The 22,152-nt window shown below is 37.3% G+C and overlaps 1 protein-coding gene across 5 annotated transcripts in view; it reads left to right on the forward strand.

The window, feature by feature from the left end:
• The window catches only part of IMPG2 (interphotoreceptor matrix proteoglycan 2), an 85,416-nt gene that overhangs the window by 12,192 nt on the left and 51,072 nt on the right, over nucleotides 1-22,152 (forward strand). For 3 of the 5 annotated variants that reach the window (XM_086675558.1, XM_086675557.1, XM_086675559.1), the window contains 6 exons: nucleotides 746-912; nucleotides 4,092-4,123; nucleotides 4,229-4,252; nucleotides 12,133-12,182; nucleotides 13,343-13,425; nucleotides 19,165-19,326. In XM_086675558.1, the coding sequence (XP_086531684.1) occupies nucleotides 746-912; nucleotides 4,092-4,123; nucleotides 4,229-4,252; nucleotides 12,133-12,182; nucleotides 13,343-13,425; nucleotides 19,165-19,326 (518 nt within the window). The remainder of the gene's footprint in view (nucleotides 1-745; nucleotides 913-4,091; nucleotides 4,124-4,228; nucleotides 4,253-12,132; nucleotides 12,183-13,342; nucleotides 13,426-19,164; nucleotides 19,327-22,152) is intronic. The other 2 variants (XM_025913513.2, XM_086675560.1) reach the window with 2 other exon arrangements.

Genomic DNA, 22,152 nt, shown 5'->3' on the forward strand with positions numbered 1-22,152 from the left:
TGTAGCACATTTGTTACAATTGATGAGCCAAAATGGACAGACACACTATTCTTAATTAGAGCTCGTATTGTGTTTTGAGAAATGTATAATGATGTGTTTCCATTATTACAGAGTCACACAGAGTGACTTCCTTGCCCTAAAAAAACCACTGTTCTTCACCTCTTTGTCTTTCCCTTCCCCCAGCCCCTGGCAACCACTGATCTTTTTAGAATTTTCATACTTTGGCCCTTTCCAGAATGTCACATCATTGGAATTATACAGTATGTAGCTTTTTCAGACTGGCTTCTTTTACTTAGCAATATGCATTTAAGTCTTCACCATGTCTTTTCATAGCTTGAAACCTCATTTATTTTTATCACTGAATAATACTGCATCATATGGATATATCACAGTTTGTTTATTTTTTCGCCTTTTTAAGTATTTTCAACATCTGCTTCACTCTCATAAAGCACAAACGTGGATTTTTTTTAAGAGATGGGGAAAAAAAAAAAAAAAAACCCTGCCTATTAGAAAGTGAATTAAATTCCTCTGTAAAGGAAAGGAGTGGGGAGTGCACATTCTCTTCATATCTGAAAAGTTTAAACTGGACATACATAAACAGAAGAACTTTGAGAATCATTCCTATGTCCTTCTAGAATGGACACTGTGGGCAAGAGTGCCTTGGAAATCTGAATAAATAAGTTCATGATCATTGTGAGAACCTGAAAGTACTTTCCATAAAAATTCCTCTTTGTCTGTTGTCCAGTGTGTCAGGAAGCTGTCTGGGAAGCCTTCCGGACATTTTGGGATCGACTTCCTGGACGTGAGGAATATCGTTACTGGATGAATTTGTGTGAGGATGGAAACACAACTATATTTGAAATGGGCACAAATTTTAGTCAGTCTGTGGAACATAGAAATTTAATTATGAAGGTAAGTGTACTAACAAGGGCAGAATTGCTGGACTATTGTAGGAGTGCCTACACACAGCTCAGGCTTGAAGGAAGAAAGAGCAACACCAAACACCTGCATTACTTTTGTTGTTGAATTAGGCTATTTGAGTGAGCTGCCATAGGGCATGGCCGAGTCTTTGTATCCCTAGCTCTGGCTGTTAAAATAAACATTGTTAACCCAGTAAGAGCCTCGGGCTTATGTTTATAAATGTAAATATTTGGAAATAATACTCAGCAAAGGTTTAGGCTAAGAGTATAAGTCTGCGAGAGTCACTCTTGCCAAGGTTTTGCATATTATCAATTCAGAGTAGCTACCAATGACACTAAGATATAGTTCATTGAATAAATGTTTAGTAAAGTATAAATATGATTCTACTTAATGAATTTGCTTACTTATTTTCCTTCTTTTAGAGCTATCTTATTCTTAGCAAAGGATAAATAAGCATGCATATAGACAAATTACCTGCCCACCTTCCCTTTTCATGTAGCATGCATGTATTCATTATGAGAAAATAGAGAGTGAGAAGGGGGAGAGGCAGAGAGAGAGGGAGACAGAAGAACCAAAGTGGGCTCCATGCTAGCAACAGAGAGCCTGATGCGGGCTCTGTCCCATGAACCTTGAGATCATAACCTGAGCTGCAGTCGGACACTTAACCAACTGAACCACCCAGGTGTCCCTCTTCTGTTTTTAACTGCTCAATATTAATAAATATGAGAATAGCTACCAGTTATGTATGTACCATGTACCAGGCCACATATTAAGCCTATTAAAAGCATATTTAATAACAACTCTACAAGGAGGAGTTACTAATATCCGCAATTTATAGATAAGAACATTAGGCATCAGAGTTATTCCTTACTCTAGATTATAAAACCAGATGGGCTGGAGCTTAAAATCAAACATAGTTTTCTTTTTTAAAAAAGTTATTTTTTTACCCTTTACCATTGGGCCTTCCTTCTAGTCATTACCACTTTTGCAAATTGCAGTGGCTAATATGGAATAGCTATTAACTGAAAAAAAATACACATATACATATCTACACACATTTATATTTATGTCAGCATTGCCCATCTCAGTTGTGTCCACACTATGGAAGCAGTTGACAGAGCAGCAAATACAGATGATGTATAGCAAATGTATAGTTAGTATTAGCATTAACAATAGCCTCTTGTGATATTACATTGCAAGGTATTTTTTTTTTTTTACAAGTGCAACTTTTAGAAAGGTAAGATCTAAAGGTGTTGGAAATACACTTTCAATGATTATTTAGTACAACATGGAGACAAAGGGGGTGATATGAGACCTGGATTGAATCTTAAATAACAAGTATAAGTGAGCTGAATGAGGAGTTTGGGATGAACAGTCCAGACAGAGGGGGATAGCATGAGACAGATGTTGATAGGGAATGACTTGGGCCAATATACGGGAAGGGTAGACAATAAGTGACAAGAGATCAGACTGGAAGCTGGAAGAGTAGATAACTCTGGGGATGATAAGAAACTGTTGATGTGGAAATGGGATTCAGAGCCACTGGCCAAGAAAGAATTCTTCAGGCATCTTTGGTGCAAAATGGTGGTTTTATTACAGCACAAGTGACAGGACCTGTGGGCAGGAAGACCTGCCCTGGGATTGCCCTGAGTAACTGATTATATACCTGGGACTTGGGGGAGGTAAAGTCGAGGGGAAGTTTGCAAAAAGATTTTTCTAATGCTAAAGAAGACTCACAGGATCCTGAAGGCCTAGCTATTGTCAAGCTAAGGTTGTTTTTACCTCAAGCGAAGCATTGACATTAAAACAGTTGAGAGTTCCTGAAGAAATGTCATACTCTGCCTGTCTCAAGTGTTTGTCAATGGGCTGCAGGTTATAAGGAAATTTAAATTTATCTACATTTCTTTTGCCTTTGTTCTCCACATTATAAGTAGGTGAGTCACAGAGGCTGATTGGACAGTTTTGAATTAAAAAGGTCATTATGGTTTCTATACACCATGGGGTGAATTGGAGGCAACAAGACTGGAGCAGGAAGACTAGTAATTACTGCATATCTGAGGAAATGAGGGTCCTAACTAGAAAAAAGATAGAGAAAGGAAGCACAAGAGATGCAAATAGGAAAAAATACTAGTAGAACTCTGTGACAGGTCAGATGGGAGTGGGAGAAGAAGAAGGAATGGCCTGGGAAGCTTCCTCATTTCTAGTCTGGATGACTAAGACCAAGAACTTGGGCACAGAAGCAGCTTTGTAGATGTAGTGGGGAGATTGAGTTCACTTTTGAATGTGTTGTTTTGAGCAATCTGTGAAATGCGAATTGCCTGATTTAGGTTTGAAGCCAAGGAGAGTGGTTTGGGTTATAAATATAGCTGTAGGAGTCATCTGGCTTGACGTGGCAATTGAAAGCATTTAGACTGGCTGAGACTATTCTAGGAGAGTTTGTAGAGCAAGAAGAGCAATGAGTTATTTATAAATATCATGAGAGTTATTTAGAATAATAGTCTTTCCATTTTATAGAGGAGATATTGAGAGATTTGGGGGTTTGCCTTTATATCTAAGCAAGAGAAAATGGGACTTGAAGTTAGGTCTTCTAACTTAGTGTTCTTTTTATTATATTGGCCTCAAAACAAAATCACTAATTTAGAGGAAACTTAGGGACAGTTTGCTTTAGAATGTCCCAGAGGAGAAATCCAGTTATTGTTATAATTTATCTTTTTGTCTGAATTCTGGAGAAACAGATTTAGCATTTATTTTATCCACATGTCCCTATTATTCTATTATGAGAGTTTCCATAAACATGTTAGATCACAAAAAACTTTGATTCTAAGTCCATGGAAGGTTAATGTAAAACTCAACCAATCTCCAATCTATAGATCTTTTTGGAATGATTAGCAAGTGAAGTCTATTAATCTGTGCCCATTAAGAAAGAGCACGGGAACTTTTGGAAACATAAACAGAGAGTGAGTGCCAGGACATTCCCACAGTCACAAAACAAACTTGGCATCATTAGTACCTTGCTTTAATTGTTTGCTTAACCATAGAGAAAAACAACATAGATTTGTAAAATAACAGTATAATGTTAGAGCATTAGTGTTTTCCATGCAGTACATTTTATGTACTGCCTATTAACTGTCATTAACTCACACAGTCATGTTTATCTTTGTTTTCCTTAGAAAATGACATATACAAAGGAAACTGTAAGCAGGTAAGTGTCTTTTTTTCCCCAATTTCATGTTTGGCAACTGAGATATGTCATACCTATTCCAAGACTCACCCCCAATTTAATGGCTCTGTTCTATTTTCTTGCCAGTTCCTGCAGTCACCAGGGCTGTGGGTAAGTCCCAAATTGTTTTCCTCATCTTGAAGCCACTTCCCATTCAAGGCTACCATCACAGTCACTGTGCTTGTTTACTTTCTGAACTTGCCAGGAGGCAGACTTATTCCTTTCTCTTGAGTGAGAAAAATAGACTTCTGGAAATGGAATATGGAATGATCTACTTAAGTTGAGGTTTATGCACTAATAGTAAAAATGTTATAAAATGTTACACCTTAGTGGAGAATAGTTTATTAAATGGTAGTTGGTAGTGTGGATCACTTTACTGAGAAATGATGATTATGATCTTGAAATACAGGAATAACATGGAGTGCCTTGGGGGGCTCAGTCGGTTAAGCATCTGACTCTTCATTTTGGTTCATGTCATGATCTCACAGTTCATGGGTTCGAGCCCCACATCAGGCTCTGCACTGACAGTGTGGAGTGTGCTTGGGATTCTCTGTCTCCCTTTCTATCTGCCCCTCCCCCATTCATATTCTCTCTCTCTCTCTCTCTCTCTCTCCCCCCCCCCCCAAAATAAGTAAACTTAAAAAAAAAGAAATATAGCAATAACACAACCTTGATGAATCCTGCAGTATTAGGATTCTTGGCTCTATCGGCCTTTAGGTTTAGGATTAAGGTCATTTCTGGGTCCTGAGCAATAGCAGTACAGAGCAGATCATGGAAGTGAGGAATTTAGTGTATAAGGATTAAAGATTTCAATTCTGTCCCTACTCAGAGTATCTAGATTATGCCAGTGTGGGAATGATTATATAGAAAAACACCATTAGGGCGGACAATCCAGATCAATGCCTCAAATGAGAGAGGAAGACAGATTGAAAAACCAGTTAGGTGAGTCAGTGCCTGGAGATCCAAGCTGGGCAGCAGAGGCCAGGCCAAAGCATAGTTGGAGTACACATGTGACTTAGTGGGGCATATGTAGGGGTCAGATCAAACATGAGTAAACAGAAGGGAAGAGGACTCTGTGGTCTCACTCATTCATACAACTAATGTTACCACTGGGTCTCTGCTGGGGCCTGGGATGAACACCCACTTAGATGCTGGGCCATGTGTTTTCTTAGGTGTGGGCTTTCACCACTGAGAAGCAGAGCTTGGAAGTTGCTTGTGATTGCCATTGCAACACCCAAGCAGTGAACTAAGTACTCTGGTGAGTCCCACCAGTCCTAGTAATCTTCATGATTGTAACTAATGAAATGGTGGCACATTTTACACATCTTATATAGTTAAGATGTATGTAAACAGCATAATGCATATGGCACTTAACCTAGAAGAAGCTCTGAAGTTTACTGGGAAGTGGATGTTAGCAAGTTTGTAGCTTGTGGGTTATTATCAAGTGGTGGAAGGAAGCTTACCTGAAATAGGGTGGACAATTGTAACACCATCTGAGAGTGAGTGTGGCTCATGGCACAGGGGTAGCCGGAAGATATGTAAGGTGTGGTGTGTGTATGTTTTGTGTATTCCTGTGTGGCTCACTTCAACTGGCTGCAGCTTTCTTTGGCTTCCTATAGCATTTCTCACAATGAAATTATGCATAAATAAAGGAGAAATTTTGTGTTATGCTCATTTCTTGCTGTGATAATCACACTGGAACAAATTCATAAATGAGCATCATAGCAGGGCTCACTGAATCGTATATTTTTATTGATAAGGCACTGTCTGTTCTACGTATAAGGAACTGAAAATATGATTTACCGTGCTTAGAAAATAACATATGTACTAAAAGAACAATATATGAAAATATAAATGAATATTGAGAAATTTAAAGTTTAAAGTATCTTTCCAATCTAACTAGAACAGATGAGGCTGGGGTGGGGTGAAAACTGCCAACCATGGTAGTTGCTGAAAGGGGTGACCTGGGGTTAGGTAACACTGGGAGTGAAACCATGGGAGTGGCTAGCCTAAGAATTCACTAAGCCCATCTTTATCCAACTTGAGTTCTTTTCTTTCTTTTTTTTTTTTTTTTAATATTTATTTATTTTTGAGAGACAGAAACAGAATGTGAGCAGGGAGTCACAGAATCCGAAGCAGGCTCCAGCCTCCAGCTCCAGTCGGAGCTGTCAGCACAGAGCCCAACACGGGGCTTGAACCCACAAACTGCAAGATCATGACCTGAGCTAAAGTTGGATGTTTAAACCACTGAGCCACCCAGGCTCCCCTATCCAACTCGAGTTCTATAGTGATCCATTGTAACCCTTTATGTGTTCTTCACTTTTGTATATTCAAATTTATTTTTATGATTTTTTTGAGATTACTCTCGTATTTTCAGTGTTGAGATTCTTGTGTTAGATTTTATTGCTGCTGTAGCAAATTACCACAGACTCCGGTAGTTTAAAACAACACAAATTTGTCCTACAGTTACATAGCTCAGAAATCTGACGTGGGTCTCAAGATGTTGCCAGGTTTGCATTCCTTTCTGGAAACTGTAGTGGAGAATCTTTTTTTTTTTTTTGCCTTTTCCAGCTTCTAGAAACCACCCACGTTGCTTGGCTCATGACCCCCTTCCATCTTCAAAGCTAGTAATGGCTGGGCAAGTCTTTCTCACATTTCATCACTCTGACATTCTTCTGCCTCTTCTTCCACATTTAAGGATCCTTATGATTGTGCTGGATCCACCTGGATAAACCTGGCTACACTCCCCATTTTAAGGCCAGCTGATGAGCAACCTTAATTCCAACTGCTACCTTAATCCTCCTTTGTATGTAATTTAACATACTCACAGGTGCTGGGGATAAGGATGTGGAGGCCACTATCGTTCCTATCACAGTTCTCTGTAATTTAAATTGCTGCTTCTCTGTGAACTCTAACCCACCTGCTGACCTAAGCCTTGCATCAAATACTCTGTTCTGTATCACTTTAAGCTTCTCCTACTATCATCTGTCCACTGTCTTAAAAAAAAAAAAAAACAAAACCATTTTTCACCTTACTTAGGACCCTACATTTAATCTTACCTCTTAGACATCTCTCGATCATTGTTTCTCTCTCTCTCCTGAGTCTTCACCTTCTCCCATTACTAACTCCTTATGAGCATTTAAACATGCTCAAATCTCTCCCATGTTCCCTATTTACAAAAAGCCCTCCTCCAGCACTTGTCTCCATTATAGTTGGATATCTTGAAAGCATCTCCACTTAGCTCCAGTCAATGCTTAACCCCCTACCTTTTGGACTTCCTGTATAGTTTCCATAATCAGTACAAAGCCCCACCTACGTTATGTGTTCACCAAATAGTTGTTAAATGAATAACTGAGTTTCTGCTCAATTACCCAAGTTTATTATCAGGTCTCTGGTGATATTCTTAATATAAGAGCTGTTCTTTGGGATTTTATTTTGTACATCAATTAACTTACATTTGTAGTTGAGGATGCCTATCATGGATCACAAAACCAAATATACATTTTTTTTAAACAAATATTTTATTTGGTACATGTATATCCCTGCTCCATTATCCTCTGTTTTCTCTTATATTTGTTTAGCATTTCATATTTTTGTAATGCTTTTGCATATAATATTTCATTTAGTTTTCACCAATACCTTTGAGAAATAGGTAGGGTAGGGAAGTATTCCTGTTTTGGAGATTAAGTTCTTGAGGCCCAGAGCAACTGAGATATTTTTCTAAGGTGTACACAAAGTTAATGATACTTCTGGGACCAGCACCAAGGATTCCTGGCTCTGTGCCTTGAGTTCTTTTGTGTCATGTTCTGATCACAGTTAACAGATTCAAGGGCAGAGCAGAGTATAGAGAATTGTCAAGGGGAGTAGTAATCTAGATGTGAAATTATGCTTATGCTCTGTGTGGCTGTGCTATCTTTTGATACAGTCTCACCTGAATTCTGAGAAAATTAGGCAGTAGCGGTGAAGTAATAAATTATGTGCTGGCTGAGCTGAGGAGATGAAAATGTAGGAGGTTGTTTGTTGCTGGTATGAAGCTAAAGGTCTTAGCTGAACAACCTCAAATTTGTGGTTCGGCCTAGAAATGTACTAGTATTTCTGTCTCCAAACTCAATACAACTCTGTGTTCTAGTTCTGTTGTGACATTTTAGGGTATCTCTGCAGGAGGCATACCTAATGAGAACATGTTGAAAGGATTCTTGTTGTTAAGTGTTTGTTTTTTGCTGTTTTCTGAAAGGAGAGTGGGAAAATGAGGGATTAAGAGTTGGAATGATTTGAATTACTGAGAGTTGCCTACTTACCATCATTAAAATAATGTTAATTTGAATTCAGTAAGTGTAAGAAATCTAGTTCTGCTGAAGTAAACAAACTTCTCCATTGTGAATGCTTCCTTAGAGAATTAACTTAAATTTAATTAATTATTTGCTTATTATTTTAGTTGCAGTATTTCTTTTTAATTTAAATTAAAAAAATTTTTAATTAAAGTATAGTTGACATACAACTTTTTGTCACTCAACATAGCATAGTCATTCAACAATTATATAATCACAAAATGCTTACCACCATAAGTGTAGTTACCATCTGTCACCATACAAGGTAATTATTATATTATTGACTGTATTTCCTATGCTTCATCCTTATCCCTGTGGCTTATTATTTATCAAATGTGATTTGGTGTGGGGGACAATTTGACTGATACCATGTGAGGTCTGGTTTCTTGGCCACATCATCCCAACTTCCAGTTCTAGTTACTGTGCTGTGCTTTGGCCCCTCTGTCTTGCTTTGACCTCTTTGTTCTCATAGCTGGTTCCTCTCCGTAGCTCTCCAACTTTGACTGGGTTTCCTTTCCTCTTTCTGGGACCTCACACACTGTGACCTTTAGGTCATTAAGTTTATGTAAGCTGTTATCATTACAACCATGTTGTTTGCCCTTCTAGTCAATATGGCTCACGTAAAGGCCATGTTGTGAGGAATTAAGATGAGTGAGAGTGAGGTTTCTCAATCAAATGGACCTGTTTTACATCATAGCTCCTCTATTGTCTAATTGTGTGACTCTGAGCAAATTCTTAACCTCTTCTAATATTAGTTTCCTCATAGGTATAAATGGGGATATTAGTATCTTCCTTTTAAGATTGTTGACACAATTAAGTGAGTTAACCATGATAAAACACTTAACACAATGCATGATTTATGATAAATTTAGTTGTACTCATTCTTTTTTTTTTTTTTAATTTTTGTTTTATTTTAGAGAGAGAGAGCATAAGTGCGGTGAGGAGAGGCAGAGGGAGAGAGACAGAATCTTAAGCAGACTCCATGCTCGGTACAGAGCCTAACCCAGGGCTCAATCCTATGACTCTGGGGTCATGACCTGAGCTGAAATCACGAGTTGAACACTCAACCAACTGAGCCACCCAGGTGCCCCCAGGTGTACTCACTCCTGCTGGTGTTATTATTGAAAAGGGAACTAGATACTGTTGGGAATTTTAAGTATAGCCTTGGGCCATATCAAGTCATTGTGTCATGCAGGAAAAATTGCTTTATTCATTTTTTCATCTATAAAATGAAGGTATTGGCAGGGGGTTCTACTTTGTGGACAACTGATAGATCCTATTCAGGCCTGATTATGTTAATGTCTGTCTCAAATGCATTTGAATCTTACTTGCTTTTAGCTCTATTCCCTGCAACTTGAGAAACCTCTTGATGCTTTCTCATCACCCAGGCCCTTTCTCCACTCATCACTCATAATAATGACTTATCCAGATGTCATATTCCTTAGGTTCTTCTAGATGACAGGTCACTGAGAAGCAATTTCCTGCAAATGCACTATAAAATAACCAAAAGTGATAGGTTTAGTGTAATGGTTTAATATGTTATTCTTTCTAGGTAGTATTTTTAAAAAGCAGAAGAATCTTTATGAGATTTGTAAAAACTCAGTTTCTCAAATTTTCTTTCTTTCTTTTATTTTTTTTAAAGATTTTTTTATTTTTTAAGTAATCTCTACACACACCATGGGGCTCGAACTCACAACCCCAAGCTCAAGAGTCACTCACTCCACCAACTGAGCCAGCCAGGTGCCCCAGTTTCTCAAATTTTCTACCAAAGCTTGGGAGTTTAGGGAACATTGCCCTAGTTGATTCCCCAACTCCACTGCCAGTCATGAAATGTCTTTGAAAGATCTTAATATCTTAATACTAACTTTAACTTTATAGTCAACTCCACAATATAGCCGTGTTTGTTTTAATATTAAAATGTTTTGAGTTACACATTAGTTCTTACTTAGTTCCCTACCTGCCTATGCTTCAAGTAAAACTGATGCTTCAGTATGTATATCATGTTTGTCTGGTGGCTTTGAGTAACCCCCTACACCCGCCCCCCAATGACCTTATTTAGAGCACTAGGACAATCTAACGGAGTGCTTCTGAAGATGGGAGTCACTGGCACATTGGCAAGTCTGTTAGGGAGACATTTTTGACTGTAATCACATCACCTTGGGAAGCTGACTTTTGTAAAGTTGAAGACAGTTTTCAACTCTTAACATTAATGTCATCAGCATCCAATAGATATAATCACCATCCAACTCCTTTGTAAAAGTTTAGTGGAACATCCCTTTTCCCTTAGGACATATCCACAAACTTTAAAGTTCTAAAACTTCCTAAAATTACTATATTTTAAATTTTATATTTTGGGGGTATGTGGAAATTTGGACTTGCAGAAACCTATTTTCTTTCCTTTGGAGGAGGGACTTTTCCAATTGTTTCGATTTTTTCTTCTTGTTGCAGAGCATCATGGTTAAAGGATAGCTGGTTACTTGTAGCCTGTTAGCAGTATGACCTATAGCAAGTCATTTCTCTAAGCTTGACTTTCTATAAATAAAAACATTTTATGATTTCTGTGATCCCTCAAATGAGATGAGATTTGTGGGTTTTTTCCCCCTTAGCAGCAAGTACCCTCCTACCAGTACTATTTGTTAAATTTGTAATCATTTATTTGTTGTCTATTTTCTGTAAGACTATAACTTTAATAGATCATGTTTGTTTTGTCCACACAATATTCCCGATGTCTTGTACACTGCCTGGCTAATGGTATTTTTTATTAATTTATCTTAAAAATATCTATTTAGTGCCTACCAAATACTAGATGCCTAGATACTATTTTAGGTTAGAGATAGAGTAAAAATATGAGATTCCTAATCTCAAAGAATTTATATTCTTTTTTTTTTAATTTTTTTTTTTCAACGTTTATTTATTTTTGGGACAGAGAGAGACAGAGCATGAACGGGGGAGGGGCAGAGAGAGAGGGAGACACAGAATCGGAAACAGGCTTCAGGCTCTGAGCCATCAGCCCAGAGCCCGACGCAGGGCTCGAACTCACGGACCACGAGATCGTGACCTGGCTGAAGTCGGACGCTTAACCGACTGCGCCACCCAGGCGCCCCAAGAATTTATATTCTTAACTGCAGTCCTGTTCAATAGAACTTTCTGCGATGAAGGATATGTTCTTTACTGTGCTGCCCAATATGATAGCCATTAGGCACATGTGACTGTGGAACACTTGAAATGTGGCCAGTATGAATAAGGAACAGAATTTTAAACTTTATTTAATTTTGGTTAATTTAAATTACCACATAAGTCCAGTGACTACCATGACAATGCCATTCTAGAGGATTAAGAGATTAGAGACAGAGATAAAGAAGTAGATAAATAAATCAACAAATAATTTCACATAGTGATAATAACTGAGAAGAAATCAAACAGGCTGATAAAATAGTAAGTAGGGGAAGTACTTTGTATAGGGTGATTCTACTTGAGTAGAAATCAGTACATGTAAGATAAATGAATTATGAAAACTATTATTTCTTAAACCTTGTTAAATCAGTACTTGGGTTTGGAAACACTTGTTTGGAGATCTAGTGAGTTCCTTTTGGGAAAATAAACCCCAAAATATATCCACATATTTCTATCATTTTTATTAATGTTAAACATTTTTTACCTTAGCCCTGAATTGTCATCTCCAGTTCCTGTTGGTGATGCCCCAACATCAGGAGGTATGTTCTTGTGCATTTATTCACTTTTTAAAAATTATTTGTGGTTTAAGATGATCTTGTAAGCAAGCACATGTTCCACCTCACATTTAAAAAGTACCAGGCTTCTCCCTCCTTATATGTTGTTCAAGAGTCTCAAGAAAAAGTAATTGTGCTTTCATTTATTTTAAGGCATTATGTTGTGGGTACTTAAAGACCTTTAGTTATTAAGTATAATAAAAATCAGAAAACTACTTAATACAAATGTATGACCTAAAGAATTACTTTAAGGCAAACACTCTGTAACCACTGCTTATGCCAACAGGTAGAACCTTTCTAGTTCCACCATTTGTCATTTGTCTTCTACGAGTTTCTCTGAGTAAGGATTTTTTTGATTGCATTCTGTGGTGTACTTTAACATGTTTCCTTGATTTTTGTATTTCCTATGAATTGGAAGTTGCTTTCTTTATTTTTAATTTTTTTTTATTTATTTTATTTTATTTTTTTATTTTTCAACGTTTATTTATTTTTGGGACAGAGAGAGACAGAGCATGAACGGGGGAGGGGCAGAGAGAGAGGGAGACACAGAATCGGAAACAGGCTCCAGGCTCCCAGCCGTCAGCCCAGAGCCCGACGCGGGGCTCGAACTCACGGACCGCGAGATCGTGACCTGGCTGAAGTCGGACGCTTAACCGACTGCGCCACCCAGGCGCCCCTATTTTTAATTTTTTTAAAAAAGCTTTTCCTTATTGCAAACTTCAAACATATACAAAAAAATAGAATAGCACAATGAGGCCAAGCTTCAACAATGATAAATTCCTAGCCAGTGTCCAACCTTCACCCACTTTCCCTATCGGGTAACATTATATTTTTCAGTATCTGTCCCTTTACTAGGTAGCTCCTTAAGGGTAAAAATTTTGTCTGTATCCTTAACAAATCTTACATAGTGGCTGACATATAGTAGGTGCTCTTTAAATGCTTGTTGCTTGAATGAATGAGTTGTAATTATTTTCTGTTCTAGGAAGATTCTATGCAAATGTTTCTTAAGGTTAGAATGTACTGAATTTCCAGGATGACAAAGCAAATGACTTACAGGAATGGTTTTGAAGTCAGCTTCGTTATTTCCTGATATGATTCTGACTTAGGGACTATGTTCATGTACATGTTTTTGTTTTTCTACTTAGGTGCTGTTGTCAGTGTTCCATATCCAGGGGTGACCACCTCTGAAGGTATCTCAGAAAGCAGCAAGGAGAGGCCTGGGGAGAGTGTGAGTGATGCTCTGTTTTGTTATTTAGTTTCTAACATGGAGAACGGGGTTAAGAGAGACTTATGTTCCACTGCTAAACTGAACAAAACTTCATGTGGTTTCCTTTATGGAAATGTAGATTCTAAAACCAGTATATTAAAAAGAACCTAAGATTCCTTGGAGAGTTGAGTCAATCTGCTTTTGCAAGAGAGAGCTTCAAGTTGTAAATGAAATAATTTGTGCTTCGGGAATTATCATGGTAAACTCATTGTCACTTGTGGGCTTTGTGACATAATTTACTGTCATTTTCCTATGTTCTTCTATTGCCCTGTCTTCTTCAGAGGAAAAGGATGTAGGTTTTATGCAGTTGAAAAATCAAGAAATACCGTGTTTTTTAAATGCATCATTGTTAGCAGTAACCTGTCCATGAAACAATATTAAGTTTACTTTCTGTAACATTCAGTTTTAAAAAGAAAGTACACAGGCTGCCTAGGAAGATAGAAATATTTTGTTAGAAATTTTGTTAAATATGAATTTTTAAACTTTTGGGTTTCATAAATCTTATATTACTTAATACAGTGCGAATTCTGATTGAACATATTCACTAGAAAGATGCAATTTAGTTGCCTTGCACATTTTCTTCCAATTTCAACATTTTAACTTCTGTGAAATCATGTTACATCAGCCTCCTCTGCCTCCCCACCTTCCCTCTCACTGAACAAAGCTGGTAGTAATATTGGACCCCTGAGTTGATTCCTGAGTCAATACATTTACCCTCTGTACAACTTCGTCCAGACTAGATGGTGCTGGGAAATATTGTCATTCAATAAATATTTGTGAATGAATGAATAAAAAGTGATACCATGGATTTGAACTTGAAGCACAATAGTTATGGTTTAGGTATGGGAACATTTATGGAATGAGATAGAATTCCCTATAATAAACATGAAGGAATTGTACATAATTGAATTGTATATAATTGGAACATTAATATCTAAAAGAGAGGATAATTTCAAGCCAATTTATAGAATCAGTAAGAAAACAAAGCAGTATAAAGATACCTAACAAGAATTAGATCCCTGTACCTCTAGTTCAAAATGAAGCCCGAAGTTATTTTTACAGTTCATTTTTTCCTTATTTTCCTAATTTTCCATCTACTGTTTTAGAAACTGTATACCTCATTTCTGTTTTGCTAGTAGTTACCCTATATGTTACTTAATATGTAATATATTATTACATATAATATTTGTAATACATTCTATATATATATATATATACATATATATATATATATACTCTATAAATTACCCCATGAATTATAATGTATAATCTAGCAAAATGTAAGTTTTTCAAATCTTAATCCTTATCTTGAGCAATGAGGAACACTAGAACATTGTTACTCAAATAATCCCTTTACTGATTTATATTCTATTTTTAAATATTTTTGTTCTTTCTTTCTCTTTTAGTTTTCTTTTTAATCCCACAAGCTAGACAGTATTATGTTTGTTTCACATAAAATTTGTTTTACACTTACCTGGATGTGTATTATTTTATTTTCATAAAATTCTTTTTGTGCATTAAAAATTTTTTTTAATGTTTATTTATTTTTGAGAGACAGAGAGAGAGAGAGAGAGAGAGAGCACACAGCAAGGGTCAGAGAGAGAGGGAGACAGAAGACCCCTGTCAGGCTCTTAGCTATCAGTGGGAAGCCTGATGTGGGGCTTGAATCCACGAACCATGAGATGATGGCCTGAGCTGAAATCAAGAGTCAGATGCTCACCTGACTGAGGGACCCAGGCGCCCCTCTTTTTGTGCATTTGAGATCTCCCTTCTAGGATAATTTTCTTTTTGAAATATATGCTTCTAATAATACCTTAGTGAGTCTCTCATTGGTTCCTTTTAAGATTTTGCTTGTCTGAAAATTTCTTTATTATTTCCTTATTCTAGAAAAAAAATTTTTTAAATGTTTATTCATTTTGAGAGAGTGCATGCACACGTGCACACATGGGGAAGGAGCAGAGAGAGGGAGAGAGAAGCCCAAGCAGGCTCCATGCTGTCAGCACACAGCCCCATGTGGGGCTCAGTCTCCTGAACTGTGAGGTCATGACCTGAGCTGAAATCAAGAGTTGGATGCTTAACAACTGAGCCACCCAGGTGCCCTGAATCTTTTTTTTTTTTTAATTGAAGTATAGTTGACACACAATATTACTTTAGTTTCAGGTGTATGACATCGTAGTTTGATAAGTCTGTACTTATTCTATGCTCACCAGAAGTGTAGCTATATTCTTCACCATTATGTGGGAGTCTTTGATCTGACCTTTCAAAATGTACAGACCTTTAACTTTTTATCCTATCCCTTTTGTGGTATTTAAAACTAAAGTCTAGGTTACAAAGGATCAGCAGATATACTGTGTACTCATGCAACACTGATTCATCTCTCTTGATTTTTCTAACCTGTTTTTCTTGACCTGTTAGGATTTCCTTAACTTTCTTGCAAACCACCTATGCATTAGAAACATTAAAAAATATTTATTCAGCACTTCAGGCTTTCTGTAGCAGCAAGATTACTAAGGATATTTCTTTTATAATAATACTGGGAATGGAAGTTTCTGTCCAAATTTAGCAAGATAAAATTTAATATTAAAAATGCAAAATTTTGTATAAAATTACATACGACTAAGAGTTTTTATTGATGTTAGTCTCTATATGAATCAGCAGTATGATGCAGTTACTAGGGGAGAGCTAGTAAAAACTAGTGTAGCTGTACGTTGCATTAATAGAAATATAGAATCTGTTATAATAGGTGGTATCCTATCATGTTTTAATTGATCAGACCTCACTTGTGTATACCACACTCTAAGGAAGATATTAAGAGCCTGAGAAATGTCTGGAGGAGAGGAGCTAAAGGAGTCAGGGAAGTCATGATAGCTGTCTATACTTATTTGAAAGGCTGTCTGGCGACTACAATTTTTATATATGTCCCAGATTACAGAACTGAGATCAGTGGTGGAACTTATAGGAAAATATATTTGGGCTTAATATTAAGAACTTTGGATGGAAGTGGGTGAAATGGGTGACAGGGACAAGATGTATAAATTTCTAGTTATAAAATGAATATGTCATGGGGATGTAAAGTACATAATGTAACTGTAGTTAACAATACTATATTGCTTATTTGAAAGTACTTAGGAGAGTGGATCTTGAAAGTCCTCATCACAAGAAAAAAATTTTCTAACTGTGTATGTGATGGATGTTAACTGGAATTATTGTGATGATCATTTTTCGATACATAAAAATATTGAATCATTACATCGTATACCTGAAAGTAATGTATGCTTGTTATATATCAGTTATACCTTAATAAAAATGCCAAAAAAATATATGTGTCTGATATGTGCCTGTTACTGTTTTAGGAGGCATACTGATAAGTAAACATGCACTATAATCTCTGTATGGTATGCACTATGATAGGGCAAATGCAGAATGAAGTAGAACATTAGGAGCACTGGGTCAGTTTTGAGGGGGCAGTTCTGAGAAATGTTCTGATGGGAGTGAGGTCTGAACTGAGGGTGAATAGAACTTACCAGAAGAAGAGAAAGGTGAAGGGTCTTGGCCTGAGGTCTCAAAGCAAAGGGAATAACACTGCTTAGGCCTGAGATGAGAGAATTAGACCATTCCTTGGTCTGTAAGTAGGAATTTAACATGGCTGGAGTAGATAGTGAAAGGGGGAGGGGAGGAAGATGAGGCTGGAAAAGGGAAGCAGGAACCAAGTTGTGAAGGGCAAAGAAGAAAAAAAAATTAAAGAACTTTCCAACCGTGAGAGCTTTTTCATATGAAATGTAATGGTCTGTCTTTGAAAATCATGACTCTTTCTCATCAGAGACATTTAAACTGAAGATGAGCAGCCATTTGTCAGGGATATTGTAGAGAGAATTTCAAGCATCACAAGGGCTGGTAGGATCATTGAGGTTCTTTCCTATTCTGAGGTTATGAAGGTCTGATTATATGATCTATCAAGGATAAAAAATGATACACTGAAGCATAGCCTCTGTAGTCTCTTCCTGACTCTGCTATTGGGTTGCTCTGAGCCCTTAGGCTAGCCATTCTTCCATTCCAGCCCCTCTTCTTGTGAATCAAAATGGAGGAACTTGGATGAGCTCAAGTGTATCTGCCATGTAGCAGTTATTACTATAGCATTCTAGTAGCGATATTTTATTTCCCTCATTCTTTTTACATTTATTAACTGGAATTCATCCATAAGAGACTATGTCGACTCTCATTTATTTGTTAAATCATCTATTTCTATCAATATGAACTCATGGATATTTATTTTATTCTTTGGATTATAATCAGTTATTTATTTTGTTCAAATTGTTACAGCATTGGCCACTGGAAGACCTGGATATTACTGTTACAGAATACAAAACGTTCATTGATACTGTTTCAGATTCCACACAGCAACTAATCTTTAAGTAATTACCACTTGTCAAGTTTGGTGTAGTATCTAAAAAGAATCTGTACATGAACATAAGAGAAGGGAAGCAAAAATAATATAAAAACAGGGAGGAGGACAAAACATAAGAGACTCTTAAATATGGAGAACAAATTAGAGGGTTACAGGAGGGGCTGTAGGGGAAGATGGGCTAAATGGGTAAGATGCATTAAGGAATCGACTACTGAAATCATTGTACTATATGCTAACTAACTTGGATGTAAATTAAGAAAATAAATTAAAAAAATAAAAAGTATCTGTACAATTTTGAAAAGGCTATTAATATATTTCCCCCTTCCTGGGGCACCTGGATGGTGCAGTTGGTTAAGTGTCTGACTCTTGATTTTGGCTCAGGTCATGATCTCACCATTGATGAGATCGAGTCCCACATTGGGCTCTGTGCTGACAGCAGTGCCTGCTTGGGATTCTCTTTCTTTCTCCCTCTGTCCCTCCCCCCGAGTGTCCCTCTGCACTCTCTCTTGCATGTACATATGAGCTCTCTCTCTCACAAAATAAACATTCAAAATATATATTATATATATCTATATATCTGTGTCTATGTCTATGTGTATCTAATTTCTCCCTTCCTTAATACTTTTCTTCATATACTTCAACTAAAACAACATAGTGCTACTGATTGAATGTAGAAGCAGATATGAGAATCTACTGTCTTCTTATTAAGCCAACCAAATTAAAGAGTATGTAAAAATGTAAACAATGTTACATGTTAATTTTTTATTTTGCAAAATATGTTATTACTTTTTACAATGCAAGGAGTTTATTATTTTTAAATGAATTAACAAATATTTTAAAATTTCTCTTTTAATTTTTTGTTTGGTAAATATCTATAGAGATAGTCCAAAAAAAACCCAAATGTCTTTGTATTTCTTAATGATTTTTAAGAGTTCGAGGGGTCCTGAGACCAAAAAATTTGAGGACAACTCTTCTAGCCTATTTTTAGATGATAATATTAGTATAGTCAACTCTTTTAACTCACAGATGGTCAACTTTGGTGGTTATCTGGAAATTTTTCCGGTCTTTCCCTGAAGCAGTCTTTGTGTGTTCAAAGGAATGTACAAATGCACAGTAATTTTAATATTAGCCTATGTCTTAAAGTCTACCCAGCTAGTTCCAAAGTCAAACACTATATAAAAGGCCATCATTAGCAGTTTCTTTTGGCACAGTGTCTGATATATAGCAATCAGTAGGTATTTGTTGGTTGCATGAGTAAACATTGACATTTTTTTGCCTTTTCTCTAAAAATCCAGATTAGTAATGAAATTGAGAATGTCATGGAAGAAACCACAAAACCAGCAACTGAGCAGATTGCAGAGTTTAGTATCCACCTTTTGGGAGAGCAATATAGGGAAGAACTACAGGATCCCTCCAACTTTCAGCACCAGCACCTTGTAGAAGAGTTTATTTCAGAGGTGGGTGATTTTTTGGTTTTCTTTCTTCCTCCTTTCCTTTCCTTTCCTTTCCTTTCCTTTCCTTTCCTTTCCTTTCCTTTCCTTTCCTTTCCTTTCCTTTCCTGTTTTTCTCTTCCTTCCTTCCTTCCTCCCTCCCTTCCTCCTTCCCTCCTTCCTTCCTTCCCTTCCCTTCCTTTCATCTCTTTCTTTCTTTCTTTCTTTCTTTCTTTCTTTCTTTCTTTCTTTCTTTCCTTCTTTCTCTTTCTTTCTTTCTTTCTTTCTTTCTTTCTTTCTTTCTTTCTTTCTTTCTTTCTTTCTTTCTTTCCCTTCCTTCCTTCCTTCCTTCCTTCCTTCCTTCCTTCCTTCCTTCCTTCCTTCCTTCCTTTCAACAAGAAATTTTGCTGGGATTGTAAATTTCCCATATTCACAAGACTGGTTAAAGGTGGGTTAAGGAATCAAACTCTTCTACTTGGTACAGAGGGCTGTAACTTAGCCACTTCTTCAGAAAATTCTGTAAAAAGATCACAGAAAGGTAGATGAGTTATTTAATTGAAGCAAAACCTTTCACACCTTTGCCATCTGCTAACAAATAAATACTATTTCCAAACTTTTGCTGCACAGCCAAAGAAGAGTGTGTTCTGTGGCATGGTTTTAACTTGACAGTATTTGGAGAAATGCGTATCTTTGAGAAACTACATGGATTGTATTGTTTTTCTTGAAGGAACATTAAATTTAATTTCTTTTAATTTCATATTTAATATTCTTTTTCTAAATTAAAAAATTTGAGGCAGTTAACACATGGGTAGTATACAGTACCTAGTCCAAAAGGACAAAACAGTATCCACTGAAAAGTAAATTTTCCTATCTCTGTTCCTTGGTTGGAGGTATATTTATTTACTTTTTATTTTTTTTAAATGTTTATTTATTTTGGAGAGACAGAGAGAGCATGAGTGGGGGAGAGACAGAGTGAGGGGGGACAGAGGATCCCAAGTGGGCTCCGTGCTGACAGCAGAGAGCCTGATGTGGGGCTTGAACCCACGAACTGTGAGATCATGACCTGTGCTGAAGTTGAACCTTTAACCCACTGAGCCACCCAGGCACCTTGGTTGGAGGTATTTTTAAAAAGGTCTTTAAAGAATCATACATTAGACTATCCTGCAACTTTACTTTCTGGAAGAATTCTATATAGGACTTGAACTCAAGATTTTTTCAGTTAAAAATGATCGATACTTGGCCCCCTTCTTGTGTAGATTTTCTCTTGTGTGGTGAGGCATTCAGTGCCCATCTCCCCTCTCTGTCCATTGACAGGGCACATCATTCCTTCCTGTTTATTTCTTTTCCATTCCCTCTTGATGGGGCTCTCCTTGCCCAAGTTTTCCAATTCCATTACCTTGGACTCATTTCCTTCCCTAGACACTGTGTCTAGATGAGAAAAAGAAATATGCATCTCTCAGCCAAACAGCATCATTGTAGCCATCAGACATGGAGAGTGTAAGCCAGACAATTAATTTTCCTAGCTGTGTGGCCAAGTTGCAAGGCTGTATGGTATGTGGAAGAAATGTCAGTCAGGCTAGTGGCCACCTGGCATCAGATAGTGTCTTGGATCAGCTCTCTGGTTCTCTCTGCTCTTGGAGTAAAGAACCTTAAGAAGCCTGAGTGTTTAGATAAACAATTGCACTGTATGACTGAATATTTATAGGAAGTCTAATAAACATTTTGAAAAACATCTCCAACAGAGACTTTATGAGGTAGATAGCTCTTGGTTTGAGGTGATCTGGGGGGTGATGAATGGTCTAGGCCTACGATGAAATGGTTTCTTCCCTGGCCAATCTGTATAGCCCCATCCCCTTACCTGCAATGAAATGTCTACCAACAGCCACTTCTTTGTGTAAAACAGCAGAGTCAGAGGTTGTGTGTCTGAAAGGTTCTGCCACTTTGTTTACTGCAAATTGAGGGGGCCCCTCTAGCTCTCTACCTTTAGGACACAGTCACAGGGATTGCTCCTTTAATACTATTTCCTGGGTAATAACACGGGAAGACATACAAGGAAAAAGAAAGCCTGCTTAAAGAGGATTGAGGTTCAGGAGCAATTGCTTTTTTTAAATGAGAAGAGTAAGATAAGCGTGGGATGACATCAAGTATGACATCAGAGAGAAAAAGGTCAGCACGATAGGCTTGGGAGCATAGATACCTGAAGAGAGCCACAGCATCAACACAGTGTCCTTGCATTGTGCCTTATGTTCTGCAAGCTGCTTGGTCTGTTGGCTAACAGCAACCATGAGAGTAAACATCTCCATTTTACACATGAGGCTCAGGAGGCTGAGTAAATTGTTGATGGTCATTTCAACCTCTAGGAATAGAAGAGAAAATCAGATCTCCTCCTTCCCTTCAAAGTGTTCCTTTATACCATGTACATTCCCCTTAATTTTAATTCAGCTGAGAAGTTAAAGTGAGCTTCACAGTTTTCCCAGTCCTGGTCCCAATTCTGTAACATCCTTATCATGAAGCAGGGAGAAGAAGAAGAGGAGAAAGCATGAAATTCATTGGGAAGAATACGGGCTTTGGTGTTAGAAAGATTTGGGGTTGAATAAATTCTGATTTAGTCACATAACCAAATGCACGGCCCTGGGTAAGTTAGTTGATATCTCCATTTTCTCATCTATAAAACTGGGAAAATAGGTATCTCTTGGCATTATTGCAAGAAGTGCTTTTGCAAAGCACCAGGCACATAGAAGTCATTCAGTAGGCTGTACCCATTATTAATCTTGATGTTAATAAAGTGCACTGATTCAACTGGACACCTGTATGGTAGCTAACCAGATGTGATGAATTAGAATACCTGTATGT

This window comes from Puma concolor, chromosome C2 (assembly GCF_028749965.1).
Source record: "Puma concolor isolate L17-30 chromosome C2, mPumCon1.1.hap2, whole genome shotgun sequence".
Taxonomy (NCBI): Eukaryota; Metazoa; Chordata; class Mammalia; order Carnivora; family Felidae; genus Puma; species Puma concolor.